This window comes from Chiloscyllium plagiosum, unplaced genomic scaffold, assembly GCF_037043375.1.
Source record: "Chiloscyllium plagiosum isolate Xiang-an unplaced genomic scaffold, Cpla_swu_hap1 HiC_scaffold_34, whole genome shotgun sequence".
In the NCBI taxonomy this organism is placed as follows: Eukaryota; Metazoa; Chordata; class Chondrichthyes; order Orectolobiformes; family Hemiscylliidae; genus Chiloscyllium; species Chiloscyllium plagiosum.
The window spans coordinates 24,721,208-24,736,398 of record NW_028270172.1 but is presented as its reverse complement, the minus strand read 5'-3'; the positions used below and the strand labels follow the sequence as shown (position 1 = coordinate 24,736,398).

General features: G+C 39.8%; 1 protein-coding gene across 4 annotated transcripts in view; it reads right to left on the bottom strand.

The window, feature by feature from the left end:
- Positions 1-15,191, bottom strand: part of cep72 (centrosomal protein 72) — a 151,066-nt gene that overhangs the window by 78,055 nt on the left and 57,820 nt on the right. For 3 of the 4 annotated variants that reach the window (XM_087978553.1, XM_087978555.1, XM_087978554.1), the window contains one exon: positions 6,776-6,954. In XM_087978553.1, the coding sequence (XP_087834679.1) occupies positions 6,776-6,954 (179 nt within the window). Of the gene's footprint in view, positions 1-6,775; positions 6,955-9,220; positions 9,322-15,191 lie in introns of all 4 variants that reach the window. The other variant, XM_087978556.1, reaches the window with a different exon arrangement.

The window sequence follows — 15,191 nt, the reverse complement described above, 5'->3', positions numbered from 1 at the left end:
ATGCTTTTCACCCATTGGGGTCTGAAATGCACTGCCTGGGACAGTAATTGAGGTGGCTAGCCTCACAACCCTTAAAAGTACTTGGATGAGCACATGAAGTGTTATAATATTCAAGGCAATGGGCTTCATGATAGAAAATGGGACTAGTATAGATTTAGTGTATCTTTGATGGTACAGGTTTGATGGGCCTAAAGACGTCTTCTGTCCTATATGCTTCTATGAGAAAAAAAAACTCACTTCTTATCACCAAATTTCCCCATTCAGAATACCTTAACTGTTTCAGTTAACCTTACTTAAAACACCTTCCCCACACCCCCACTCCAGTGTCAACTTTGGCTTGGCAGTAACATGCAGTTTGGAGAAGTTGTGGATTCAAACCTCATAACAGGCTTGAGAGAATTGGTTGGGGAGCATTAACAGTTACAACCCATCTTTCTGCTAAGTTCCCCATTCAGCCAAATTCCATTAGCAATGTAAATCAGCCTCGTGGAAATATACTTTAGTTTTAAAACACAGTCAGTTTCAAGATAATCAAATTAAGAATAATTAGATAACAATATTAATCCTTCAAATATAATTGGGTTTTTATGCTATTTCCAATGTGGCAATTTGCAGCTAAATATTTTTTGGGCTGAACTGCACATTGTTTGAATACTATGTTTGCTTTTTCAGTACATATTTTCACTGAATAAAAAGACATCTATAGAATTTCAGAAGTCAGGCAGTCAATCTTTTGTTTAGGTAAATGTCTGCACACAGAGTTCATTCTAGTTGCAATCAGCAAAATTATGATTTATTTCCACCATGACCTTTGAATTAATCACTTATCACTAATCAAAGGCACTAAATTATTCATCAACCCACAAATCTCATTACTATGAGAAGCATCATAAAAAATTATGAGCTATCAAAGAATGGGCAGCAATGTAGTCTTGAAGCCATTGTAATTTAACTCCTGCTGATCAAAGTGTAAACCATTTACCTGGAAAGTTCTAGAAGTGACTTAAAGGGCAAAGTTATGCACCAATTCTTACAACAAGCATTGTAACATAATCTGCTCAGCAACCCACACAATTGTATTCAGAATATCAGAAGTCACACAAATAACAGAAAAATTATAAATTTTCTATTGGAAGTTGCTTTGAACAGATAGATAGTTTTGAGTTTGGTGCTTAAATGTGTGAAAGGCTTAACTATCAATGACTCCTGACTCAGAAGACTGAATATTCAAGACCCCACACCAAGGAGGTAGGCACATATTTCACTTCACAACTGAGGGTGTGCTTTACAGTTGCAGATACCAACTTTCCTGTCCAGCAAATATCCTTTAACCAAACAGTCTTACAAATGTATTAACTTATTTCTAAATGATTGTCATGATTTCTGACATTGCAATAATAACTACACTTTAAATGATTGCAGTGGTGCATTCTAAATAACTTTCTAGTTCTATTATAGTTAGCAAAGTTTACTCATATGTGTGTCATCTCCAATTCATCTATAGAGTGCATCATGTTTCTCATGTACATAGAACTTTGCTACTTGTTAGGTAGAAATCCAGTGGCCAAGATCCAAGTTTCAAGTTGAAAATTGCTAGTGTTAGGCAAAGTGTTATCAATAGTTGTGATGTCATCGGGCCTTCAACCAAAACTAATCAGATTGAGCTTTTTAATCAACTGTCAGTTTCAAATTATCCAAGATGACAAATTGATTGATACAGCTATTTAAATGTGATGTAACGTATGGGAAATCTGGTTTGATTAGTCAAGTAGAAGCTGATATTTTTATATATAAATACTGTTGCTGACTAACTGATAGTAAGAGAAACAATAACACAGTAAGTGGAATCTTATATGGCCTGAATGATGCGGGCTACTGCTGCACTGTAGAATCATGCGAGAAGTCAGTCTAGGTCTTCTTTCATGTTGGAAGCAATTTGATACATTTTCAAATAGAATTCTGGGTATTGAGATGAGATTCTCACTCAGGAGAGGTACAATGCCTATAAAGGGATATCATTGCTTATGAACAGCCTCATTAACAGCATATTTTGCCTCATTAATATGCAGCCACCACCTGCTGCAAGAAAACTAGACATCAATAATTCTTAATATGGAAGTCAGAGTGGGTAACTGGAGACTTGAGCTTGCTGCGAGCTACTCCAGGCCACCATCTTACAGAATGCCTCAAGGCACAATCCAGGGCCCAAATGCACAAACCCGACAACCATGGATGCTGGCACCTGACAGTCTTCCTTTCAGAACGTTCATGGCACCTCGCTGATCTACTCACAAGACGTTCTGAACTTTAAAGCACGTTGACAACTCGCTATGTTGCTGTAAGGGTACTTTGTGCCCAGGGACAGGCACTCAGCTCATGGATTGGTTAGGCTACTTTAGAATCATGCAGTAAAGAAGGAGCTTTCCAGACCATTGAGTCTGTGCAGGTAAAACTACTCGAAATCTGTATCAGTCCCACTTTCCAGCATTTGGCCTGTAAGCTTTGAATGTTATGAGTTTAAGTGCTCATCCAAGTACTTTTTAAAGATTGTAAAGTTTCCTGCCTCTACTACCATCACAGATTTTGCTTCCAGATTCCCACCACTCTCTGGGTGAGAAACATTTTCCTCAAATCCCCTTTAAACCACCAGCCTGTGACCTTAAAATGATGGCCCTTTGTTATTGACCCTTCAACTAAGGGGAACACAGCCTTCCATCCATCCTCGTCATAATCTTAGACACTTCAATCATATCCCCTTCTCTGCTCCAAAGAAAATAACCTGAGTTTATCCAGCCTCTCTTCACAACTAAACTGCTTCATTCCAGGCCACGTCCTAATGAAGTTCACCTGCTCCTTTCCAGTGCAATCATATCCGTTCTATAGAGCAGGGTCCAAAACTGCACACAGTACTCTAACTGTAGCCTGACCAAAGCTTTGTACAGCTCCAACATAACCTCCTTGTCCTTACAATCTGTGCCATGAATGATAAAGGCAAGCGTCCTCAATCTTTTCCTAACAGCCCTATTAACTTGTCCTGTTGGCTTCAGGGATTTGTGGACAAGAACCTGAAATCCTGCTGTTCCTCTGAGTTTTCTAGTGTGATGTATTTCATTGAGTATTTCCTTGTCTTGTTACATCTTCCAAAGCACATCATCTCAATTTTTTTTAATGGTTTCATTCCATTTGCCACTGATCTGCCCACCTGACCAATCCATCTAGATCCTCCTTTAACCTAAGGTGTTCTTCCTCGCTGTCATCCACCTAGCCAACCTGTATGTCATTGCAAACTAACTTATCATCTCCACACCTTTCCATTTATACTGTTTATATATATCACAAACAATAAGGGACCAAGCACTAATCCCAGTGGTATGCCACTGGACACCAGACTCCAATCACACAAACAACCCTCTACCACCACCCTCTGTTTCCTGCCACTAAGGCAAATTTGTGTCCAACTTGACAAGTTACCCTGGATCCCATTTGCTTTTATCTTATCAGCCTTCCATGTGAGATTTTGTCAAAGGTCTTGCTGAAATCCATATAAACTACATCAACCACGTGATCCTCATCTACACATCTGGTCACCTCCTTGAAAACATTTTATCAAATTTGTTAGGCATGACCTCCCTCTGACAAAGCCACACTAACTATCACTTATCAAACTTTGTCTCTCCAGATGCAAATGAATTCTCTCCTTCAGAATTTTTCCAGTAGTTTCCCTACCACTGATGTGAGACTCACTGGTCTGTAATTCTGGTCTGATTTATTTCAACTACCATTCTTGAAAGTGAAACTTTTCAGGTACATCCCATGAGGCTAGAAAGAAATTAAAGATTTGGATCAGAGTCCCAGTAATTTCCTCCCTCATTTCCCATAGCAGTCTGGGATACAACTCTTTTGAGCATTGGGAACTGTCCACATTCAAGCCTGTCAAAATGTCCAATACTTCCTCACTCTCTATGTCAAGAACCTCCTCAGCCCTCATCCTGAATTCTGTACCTATATGTTTCTTCTCCAAAGTGATGACAGATGTAATATATTCATTTAACACCCTATTAATGTTAGCAATTTTTGAGAAGAAGATTTGTAGCTCAGGTTGATGATAAATATATAAGTTAGCTCGCTGAGTTTGAAGGTTTGTTTCAGACGTTTCATCACCATACTAGATAACATCATCAGTGAGAGTCTCTGTTGAAGCACTGGTGGTATGTCCTGCCTCTATTTATAGGTCTTGGTTTCTTAAGGTGGGTGATGTCATTTCCGGTTTTCTTCTCAAGGGAAGGTAGATAGGTCTAAATCTGTGTGTTTATTGATGGCATTCTAACCAGAATTCCATCAATAAACACATTGATTTAGACCCTATCTACCTTCCCTTTAAAAAAAAACAGAAATGACATCACCCACATTAAGAAACCAAGATCTATCATTAGAGAGGCCGGACATACCACCAGCGCTTAACCAAAGACTCTCTCTGATGATGTTATCTAGTAGAGTGACGAAACATCTAAAAACAAATGTTCAACTCAGCAAGCTAACTCACATACTTACCCTATTAATGTCTTCTGGCTCCACACACACACATTGCCTCCTGGTTCCTAATGGACCCTATTCTTTCCCTGGTTATTCTCTTCCCCTTGACATACTTATAGAATATCTTGAGATTCTCCCTAATCTTACCCACCAATGTTTCTTCATACCTCCTCTTTGCTCTCCGAATTGCTTTTTGACTTTCTTTCCTTGCACTTTCTGTACTCCATTACAGCCTTCAATGATTTGTTTCCTTTCTATCTATTAAAAGTCTCTCTCTTCCTTCTTATTCATTCCTGAACATCCTTAGATATTCAGGGTTGTCTGGGCTTGCTGCTCCTACATTTCATCCCAAAGAGAACATGTTGGGTCTGTACCCTCACCAATTGTATTTTAATGCATCCATGTATTTGCCTGCTGGAGAATTATCCAGAAATAGCTGTTCCCAGTTTACTTTGGCTAGACTATGCCTTATTTTCATAAAATCTGCCTTCCCCCATTCCACAACCTCCTAAACCCTTCACACTGTGGCAATCCTAATTAGTGTTGAGTAAGCTGAAATCCCCTGAATTGTTGATATTTATATCACCTAAGTGAATTGTCGATATATCTGCCCCACTATTGCCTAATGACTGTTTGAGGGTCTATTATACACTCCCTGCAAGTGTGACTGCCCAATGTTATTCCTCAGCTCTACCCAAAAAGTTCATTTGAAGACCATTCCCTTCTCACTACAGTGACTGACTCTTTGATTAATAATGTGACTCTTTTACACCTTCCCCTTTTCTGCCCAAAGATCATGTACCCCGGAATGTTGAGAAGCCAGTCCCGCCCATTCCACAACTACATCTCTGATAGCAACAACATCACAATTCCATGTGTCAAAGCAGCCCTTAATCTATCTGTCTTATCTATAAACAATTCTCGCATTAAAGTAGAGGCCATCCAACCTTGTATTACTCCCTCAAAACTTAATGTGGCTGAACTCCCTTTATCTTGATTTCTTCACTTAAATAATACTACATCCTTCCTGTACTAACACAAGTCTCCTCCCCCTGCTGAATTAGTAAATTCCTCCCAACAGCATGAGCAAGCCCACCCACAAGAATGTTGGCCCCATTCTGACTCAGGTGAGGATCACCCCGTTTGTACAGATCCTACCATTCCCATAAATAGTTTTAGTGATCCAGGAATCTAAAACCCTTCCTCCTGCACTAATTCTTGAACAACACATTCATCTATCCTATTTTCCTATTTCTGTTCTTGCTGGCATGTGGAACCAGAAGTAATCCAGAGAATACAACTTTTGAGGTCCTGCTCCTTAGTCTACTCCCTAGATTCCTAAAATTCTTGAATGCAAGACCGCATCTCTTAATCTACCTATATCATTGGTACCAATATGTACCGACATGACCTCTGTCTGATCACGTTCCTCCTTCAGGATGCCGTATACCCACTCAGTGACATCCCCACTCCTGGCACCAGGAAGACAACACACCATCCTAGGAGTATTCTTGTGGCCACAGAAGCACCAAACTAATGAATCCATCATCACTATTATCACTCCTGCTTTCTTCTTCCTCATCTTGTCTGTAGTTAGGCTGAATGTGGTGCCAGAAACTTCATAAATAGAAAATTAATTTGTACACCTTTGGGCTGCTCACATGCTCTTAGTATTCACTCACTTAGCGTCTACCTGAATGCTCATAGTATCCCTGCCTTGCCCTGCCATGCTTTTTAGAAATATAGAAAAGAGGAATAGGCTGAAATTCAGTCTTCATGCCTGATCCATCATTCAGTATGATCACGTTTGATCCTCTATCTCAATGCCACTTCCTGCTTTCTCCCCATACTTCTTGATGCCTTTAATATCTAAAAAGTTATATTTTTCTGTTACGTATTCAGTGACTTGGTCTCACAGCCCTCTGCAGTATAGAATTCCACAGCTTCACTACCCTTTGAGTGAATAAAGTTTTCCTCATCTCAGTTCTAAATAGCCTAACCTGAGACTGTGACCCCTGGTTCTAGATTCAAGCAGGAAAATACCCTTCTCTGTCCAGCCCTTTTCAAATGTTATACATTTCAATTAGATCTCTCACTCTTCTATTCGTCAAACCAATCCAAAATACATCTATATAGTATTACAGAATTAAGGAAGACAAAAAGGTGTACCTTACAAAAAAACACTAAACTATTTGCTTTTAAAAAAGTATAATATAGAAACCAAATTTCAAAACATCCTTACCTTTTAAGTTATGCAACTTGGCCTCAGGAACACTTTTGGCTGAACCTGTGATTCCAGAGTATTTGCTTAAATCCCAGCCACATTTTGCAATAAGGTTCAAAACAGCTTCATCATCCTCATCAAGTTCTGTACATTTCTTTGTCAATGACTTTACAAATTCTGCTCTGAGATGTCTGGATCTACAATACAAAAGAAACAACTGATTGTGTTTGTATTATATTAACTGCATTAAAATATAGCAAAAAAACACAATGGCACCAATAATTTCCTATGACAATTCCTTTTTAGGAAAATGTTATTGCTGAAAAAATGGTTACTTTCATTCAAATTACATTGGCAAAGGCATGCTTGGAACCGGCTTTGTACATTAGGAAGTCAAAAATTTGACTTTCACCTGAGATGAACTAACATTATGGCGCCTAAGTTATCCCAATGAATTGGATTTGAGTGCATGGCAAGAAGAATCATCCTTGATCTTAAATATTATTTAGTCACCTCTGGAGGACTGCAGAAAATTCAGGAGTAGTCAGATCTCATCCAAAGGGCAAAAGCACATGGCTAGATTCTCAGTCTCGAATCACAAGAAAAAAAAGACATGTTTTGAGAAAACATGGATGAACAACTGTGCCAATGCCCACTGCAAGAATTAGAAGTGGCAAGGTTAGTGAGAAGTAAAAAAAAGTGAAGAAAATTCTAAACAATGAACAAAGTGCTCCTGGCTACAATGAATCTGACTCTACTCATACTAGTGCACTAGTAATCTCTAGATTTGGCCATTCTTTATCTATCTGATAGAACAGTTCATGATGATGTAATTTGTCCTGATCCAATACCCAAATACAGGCACATTAATCAGGAATGGAAGCTCCAGTTTATTTACATTCATTTTAATCAGTTTGTTAGAGCAAAGACAAGCATTCAAGTTGCTGGTCTGAAGAAGTTCTGAAGTCATCATAATGGATTCAAAATGTTAATTATTTCTCTTTCCACAGATGCTGCCAGAACTGCAGAGTTTCTCGAACACTTCCTTATTTTGTTTCAGATTTCCAGTGTCTGCAAAATTTTGCTTTTGCTACCATCACCAAAAGCTGGGCTTCACCTAGCCGCTGTCCTCTTTACAATACTAAAACAGAATCACAGCACAGACATAGACCATTCAGACTGGTTCTCTACATAAATGAAATAACTGCCTGCATTGCAGGATATTTTTATAAAATTCATTGAATTATTCATATTCTGCTAAGAATAGAGAGAATCTGCTGTGAGTAAAACTACAAAGTGCCTTTATTGCCCAATTTTAGGCTTCACATTGTACTAATCATAAGCAATAAAGGAGGAGGAAAGATAAAAGTGATGGAATAAAGATTCAGTGGAACTAATGATGATGAAATGTCTCAGCCAGATTACATCATCAACAATTGGACTTCTAACAGTAAAACACCCCAACTCAAATAAATTTGACATTGGGCCACATAAGGAAATAATAGAGGATGATCAGAAGCCTGGATGGAGATGCTCAAGAGACCAAAATTGGGGAAGAACAGATTTTTCAGAAGGTTTTAAAGCTTGCAGAAATTATGGAGATAGGCAGCAGTGAGGTCATGGAGAAGTTTGAAAAAAGAACGAGATTTGTAATAATTGAGGAGTCAATGTTCAAGATCAAGACTACAAACCTCGTTAATTGCTTCAGGAAAGGAAAATATGACAGTTCTACTCATATCATCAGATAAAACAAGATGCAAATATCCCAGATATATAAGCATTTTCAACAGAATTTAGCATTGCATCTAGCACAGTTACAGTCCCTAAGTATCAAGATATATATGTTATAATATAGTTGAGGACCAGCAAAATCTGCTGGAAAACAAAAGTTTTCTGTTGTCAGAAATTTAGACACTTTAAAGGGACATTGATTTCAAGTGACAGTTGGAAGGATTGAAAAGATGTTCAGGAATTTTTTTTTCACCCAGACTGTTCTGGAGGTGGGTTAGAGAAATTAACCTGCATAGCATTTAAACATTTGTATCTGCAGTTGAGGTGCTGTAACCTACAGGGTACAAGCCAACAATTGATAGGTGGGAGAATATTGGATAGCTCTTCCTTGATTGACAAGGGCACAACTCCTGTGCAGTAAAGCCTTCTCCTACTCTGAGCAGTGAATTAGAATTAGGTTTTATTGTCTTATATACTCAAGTACAGGGATACAAGAATACCTTGAAAAGTCTACAAAGTTGCCACTCTCCAGTGCAGGCTTATGTACAAAGGTACCTAGCTACAAAATCTGAGGTATAAGGCAGGAAATAAAGAAATAAAATTAAAAGTTTAGCATTACAGTCCTTCTTAAGTGCTTAGCCATGAGCCTAGATCCAGACTCTTCTACCCAGATGCTGAGACCATCACCAGCACGAATCCGCCCTCTGCACCAATGCCGCAGGACCATGTCACCTTTCCTGATGAGATCGCCGCCATGAGACTGCGTTGGGCTGATCTTGGCAATGCAGCCGCCGCTGAACCTGCTGAGTGCTCTGCATGGAAGGTAAGTCAGGCTAAAGGGGAATAAAAAAAAGCAGAGAAAGAAGAAAAAAGTAAAAGCAGGTAAATCCACAATGGGGCTATGATACAGATCTGCCTTGGATGACAACTAGTCATCGTAGTTACCATTCCAGGACAAAAGGTAAGTCGAAAGAGAAAAAAAAACAAGAAATGAGAGGAAAGAAAACGTAATCGACAAAGCTGATGAGCTCTGGTTCAGGAGCCCTACTCTGCCATCTTGAAGCACATCTTTACATTTTCCAGGTCAGGAGGGTAATTAAACCCCTTCCCAGAGTCCTCACATTTCCACAGTTTCTCGCTGTTGTGACTGCATTTGCATCTTGCCAGGTCAGATGATTGACTGAAGCTTCATCCACACACAGAACTCGTGTATGATTTCTCTTCACTGCGAACAATGATTTTTACTTCCATGTTTAAAGGTCGATGATATTCAGCTCCTGAGAATCAGGTGTTGCTGGCTATTCTTGATCTAGTATTTGACTTGAGCTTCCTGTCTGTAAACCCTCCCTTTCCAACTCCCTCCTCTGGCCTACATGAGACTTCAGCCCCACAAAAATGCAGTTAACTCTGGGCAATCAGGCTTGGGCAATAAATTCCGGCCTATCCAGTGATGCCCACATCCATTTATGGTGAAGAACAATGATAGTGAGGTGCTGGTGAATGGAGTGACTCTGTTAGATCTTGCTGTGATATCTGATTGGAATTGATGATCTGGAAACGCATCCCATTGAATGCATTGAGTGAAAGACTCAAGGTAAATAATGAGGCTCTTTCTAAATAACTGGAAACCTTAAAACTTGCTTTCTTTTTGGTGCATATTTTCACATCACAGTTGTCTATTCTAAGCCCCCAAACCTCAAAGTTGCAGTCTATTTACATATTTCAAACATGCAGACATCCACTTGAACAAAACAAAAATGACTTAACTTGTACAGAAGGGATAACTCACACAACCTGATTTGCAACTAATGATGGAAAAGATTTTGTAGATAGAGAAATACTTAAGCATATCTCCAGACAGAAAAAGTAACCTATGACTAATTGATCTTTACCAATTCTCAAGTACCCTGCAAATTCTTGGAGTAGAAGTGACATGGATGCCAACTAAGATCTCATCACAGGAATCAAACTCTAACATCCTCTTTGCTCTGACTGAGTGACTGCTTTGAACCCTTGTGTTGAGTTTAAATGCAGAACGGAAAGACAAAAGTTTTCATTCATAGTCCACCAATGGGATAGATCTGTGGCGATCAATCAATAGCACATTCACAAGCAGTTCTGAAAATTGTGACACAACTGGTTTTGTATTCTTACTTCTTGATGTTAGAACTGACAGCAGCATGTTGCAACCACTTAAACCTGTATACAGGACATTAAGCTGACCTGTGCACATAATCTCTAGTGCCCTCACAAAATAACCTCCAATTATCTGCAAAGGATCACACACATCAGCATAAGATCATACATGATCAGAAGGATACATAAAATAAGGGCAAATTGGCACATCTAGTCATTCTTCCATCCAAAGCCACAATCCTTTCATTGCAGCATCAATTGCTTTTCAAATAATTGAGCTTTTGCTTACACATTCCTACTAAGACCACTTTGGTGAAGCGGTTAGCCCTGACATATCAGAACTTTGACTTTAGCACTTCAAAACCTATCCTTTTTTCCCTCGTGGTCACATTTAGAATATTAATCAAAATTAATCTCTTCTATTATATTTATTACCTAAAAAAAGGAACTTAGCACATTAAGAAAATAAATGCATAAATTAATCCATTACCCTCACTGTAAGAATAGGTAATTGGAATCGTAAGTGCCTACATAATGGGAAAGGGTGCTACAGTGACCATGGGAGAAAGTAGCTCAAGAGTCCTGGATGGCTAAATGATGGGTACAGCAGGCAGTGGAGATCAGTAATCCCACACAGTATGGGGAATCCATCAATCTTCTGACACAAGAGCCTGATTCTCCTGGTCAGCAGGAACTGGCTTGGAATCCCTTTACAGTGCGAAATGTTTTTAGAAGAATATTGAAGAAATATGAACTCTATTTCTGCCAACAATGCCAACTTGCCAGATATAAGGCTGAATCTGTACCAAGAACCACTGAGCTTTTAAATGAGAGCCAAGATGAATGTCAGCCATAGGATCTGTGATTAAATGACTTTAGTTGTGTAAATATTTATGCTGCAGTTTCAAAGAAAAGGAGGAAAGGCTGCATCCACAAATATTAACTATCAAAATCATAGATTTAATCCTGCTGCTTACATTGTTCATAACTAAGAGTTGGTACAAATGAGTCTGAAACATTCATTTCCAAAACGTATTGTCACCCATAAGTGTTGAAACAATAGGAGGTTTATTCACTAACTTCTAGGAAGAAAGAAAACTAAGTGCCCCAGCTCACTATCACATTCTTCAGGGCAATAAATGTTGACCACATTTTATAAATGCATTAAAAATTATGACAGTGCAGGAACTTGGATTTCCAAGAAGGGAGATGAATAGGGCAAGACTGCAATATGCATCCTCAATCACTTTTGCACATATTTATCCAATTCACTGCATGCAATATTCTTTTGAAACAGCTGCATCCAAGGAACAACTGGTTGATACCTCTTTCTTGCCAATCTTATCTGCACACTGTACAATATCAATTTACACAAGAAAAAACGGTGTCAAGTGCTTGTAGTTCCCACTACTTAAACTTTATATGTCTGGATGGTTATACATTTCAGGGCTGAATACAAATTTTCTTTTCAGAAAATCAGAACTTATGACCAGGTTTTAAAAACATTTTTCCACACATGCTATTGGTACTGTAGGGTTAATTTGTTCCTTACATGAATGCCTGGAAAAACTCAGCAGATCTGGCAGACATCCATGCAGAGAGAAACAAAGGTTAACGTTGAGTCCAGTATGAAATTTCTTTAGAAGACAGCAATGGGGAATTGAATCTACAGACAATAGTGCAATCTTCTGCAAATGAATGACAGCTAGAGCAGAAGGCTAAACATGTTCATAGAATCATAGAATCCCTATAGTGCAGATACAGCCATTAGACCCATCAGGTACACACCCTCCCTCCCAGGAGCATCCCACCCAGACCCTCTTTTGATGTTGCTCCTGGTGCAGCTCAGGATCCTCATCTTTCTCAAAAGATTTCTCTGGATCCTTCATTTCTTTTTATCCAGCATGGTTGGGGTTAGTTTAGTCTAGTCTAGTCCATGACTACCTAGGCTTTCTGAAGATGTGCTTTTGATGCCTGAACTGGTTGAGCAGTATTATTCACAACAGCCCAGGCAGGGATCACCTCATCATAAGTTTTCAAATGGGGTGTGGATGAAATAAAGAGATGGTGGACAAAAAGAAGATGCACAGTCTTAACTATGGATATTTCAAACCATTTTTAGATATGACTTATCTCTGGTTCAGGTAGGAGGCAAGCCCAAGTCTCCTAGCCCAGAGATAGGAATGCTATCACTGCACCAATAGAGCCCTCACTATGTTTCAGCTCTTAACGTCTATAATCAATCTGTTCAGATGTGATATGAAACACCTCTGGAGCAAGTGGGACTTGAACCCAGACCTTCTGCCTCAGAGGGACAGGCACTACTACAACAGCCTTTAGTCTTCACAGTACCCTTGCATCTTCCATGACTCATGACGCATCTTTGACAGCACATAGACAGCAAAGGGGCATGATTTGTCCCTGATTTTCTCCACAGCACTGTGCAATAAGAGAAAGGAAACATGGGAGCTGCCCATCAGGCATTTCATGGAGAAACCCAGATATAGGATAAGGTTTTGCCTCCTGAATTATGTTGACTCAAACATTCCTGATGCATGTCTCCTAAAACTGCATGTGAAGACATCCCAGGCCCTGCCTCCTCCTCAGCCTTCAGCCTCAGTATATGTCAGAGGAATCACTTTTGGAGATTGAGACGCAGCACATTACTCTGCTGGACAAAGATGTTCCACATCCTTTCATTTGACCTGATCTTGTTATGATAAGAAGACTACAACAGGTGTAATAACATTGGAAGTGTATACATATATAGACTAAAGTGCTGAACTTCCATAATGCTTGAACACCCATGTCACCAAAATATTCTCACAATATTTCTTTCTTCGCCCTCGCAGTATGTGGAGGTGCTGGCCTGACTTCTGCAGCTGGGATGGAGGGAGCTTGCTGTGTGGTATGCCCTGATAACTTTGAATAGTTGGGTAGTCACTCCCTGACAGTTTTCAGCCTAGACGGCCTGGCCTGCTGACAGTCTCCTGCCCAATGATGCAAGCTCACCTTACTCGCTTTGACCGAGCACAGATATTGGAATCACAGGCACTGGGAGATGGAGTGGCGGGACACATCTGGAGTAGCTGGAGAAGCAGCTGCTGGGTCTTGTCTGTGGCTCCTTCTCCCTGTGGGTAGATGTTGGCAGCACCTAATCGCCTTGAGAAAAAGGGGCAAATGGAGTGAAGCTGAGGCCCATTGACCCCTTCTGGCCTTGCTGACCACCAATGGCTAAAGTGAAGGAGTGCAGATCTATGTGCATATTCAGAAAGCACCAAGCAAATGACTAGAATAAATCAAAGAACTGTGGATGCTGGAGATCAGAGACAAAAAAAATTGTGGGAAAAACTCAATAAGTCTGGCTGCATTTTGAATCCATTGACATTTCTTCAGAACAAGCATGCAGTATCTCAAGTGGAGTTCAGATGGCTTTCAAAAACTGCCTCGGAACCTTCAAACCTGGAAGACACATGGCTCTTTTGCCACGTAATTCAACAAGTAACTCACATATCTCTCTTGCACAGATAAGTGAGCTGGGAGGCACCATATCCAGTGACATAACACATCCTGGGACATGTGGATATTATGCCATCCAATATGCTCAGCCTCTCAACTGCTCACTCGATCTTGCAGCCATAGTATTAATTCAGTTAGTCAAGCTGAGCTTCTGGTTAATGGTAACCTTCATGACATTGACAGTGGGATGCACTGACATCTCACCACACATCCATATTTGAACCAAGGCTGTAACAAGATCAGGTGGTGAGTGATTGAATCCAAACTGAAATATCTGAAAGCAGATGACTGCAGTACAAGTGTCACTTGATAGCACGCTTGACCCCTTCCATCACTTTGTTGATGGACAGTAGCTGGGGGTGGGGCAATAATTAGCTGGGTTGGAATTGTCCTGCTTTTTGTGGACAGAAAGGAACTGGGGAGTTATCCTCATTCTTGGGCAAATGCCAATGTTGTAGCTGTGCAGGAACAACTTGGATAAGAGGCAGCTAATTCTGGAGCATGTGTTCATTCCATTTATCAAAACATTATCAGGGCAGGTGCAGCATCCAGTGCCTTCAGCCACGTCTTGAAATCACATGGAGAGAATAGAACTGGCTGAAATCTGGCATTTGTGATGCTGGAGACTTCAAGATAAAGCCGAGATGGATCATCAACTCAGCTCTTCTGACTGAAGATTGCTGTAAATGCTTCAGTCTTACTGTTTTCACTGATGAGCTGGACTCCTCTATCACTGAGGATGAGGATATTTGCAGAGCCTCATCTTCTTGTTAATTTTTTAATTAAATCAATGTTCTTTGAACAATGACTCAACTACTCACTAGTTTCAATTGCTCCTTAATTAATCTATAAAAATCATTTAAGATTTTGTACACCTCCATCAAATTTCCTCTTAACTTTCTCTGCTCGAAGGAAACATCACAGAGGAGCACAGTAACTCTGCTGCTGACTGGCCAGGCATCAGGAACAATTGTAAATGCACACTCCACCCACACTATGGTCACCAACACAGACTGAAATACTGAACAAGTTAGAATGGCAAAGTAGA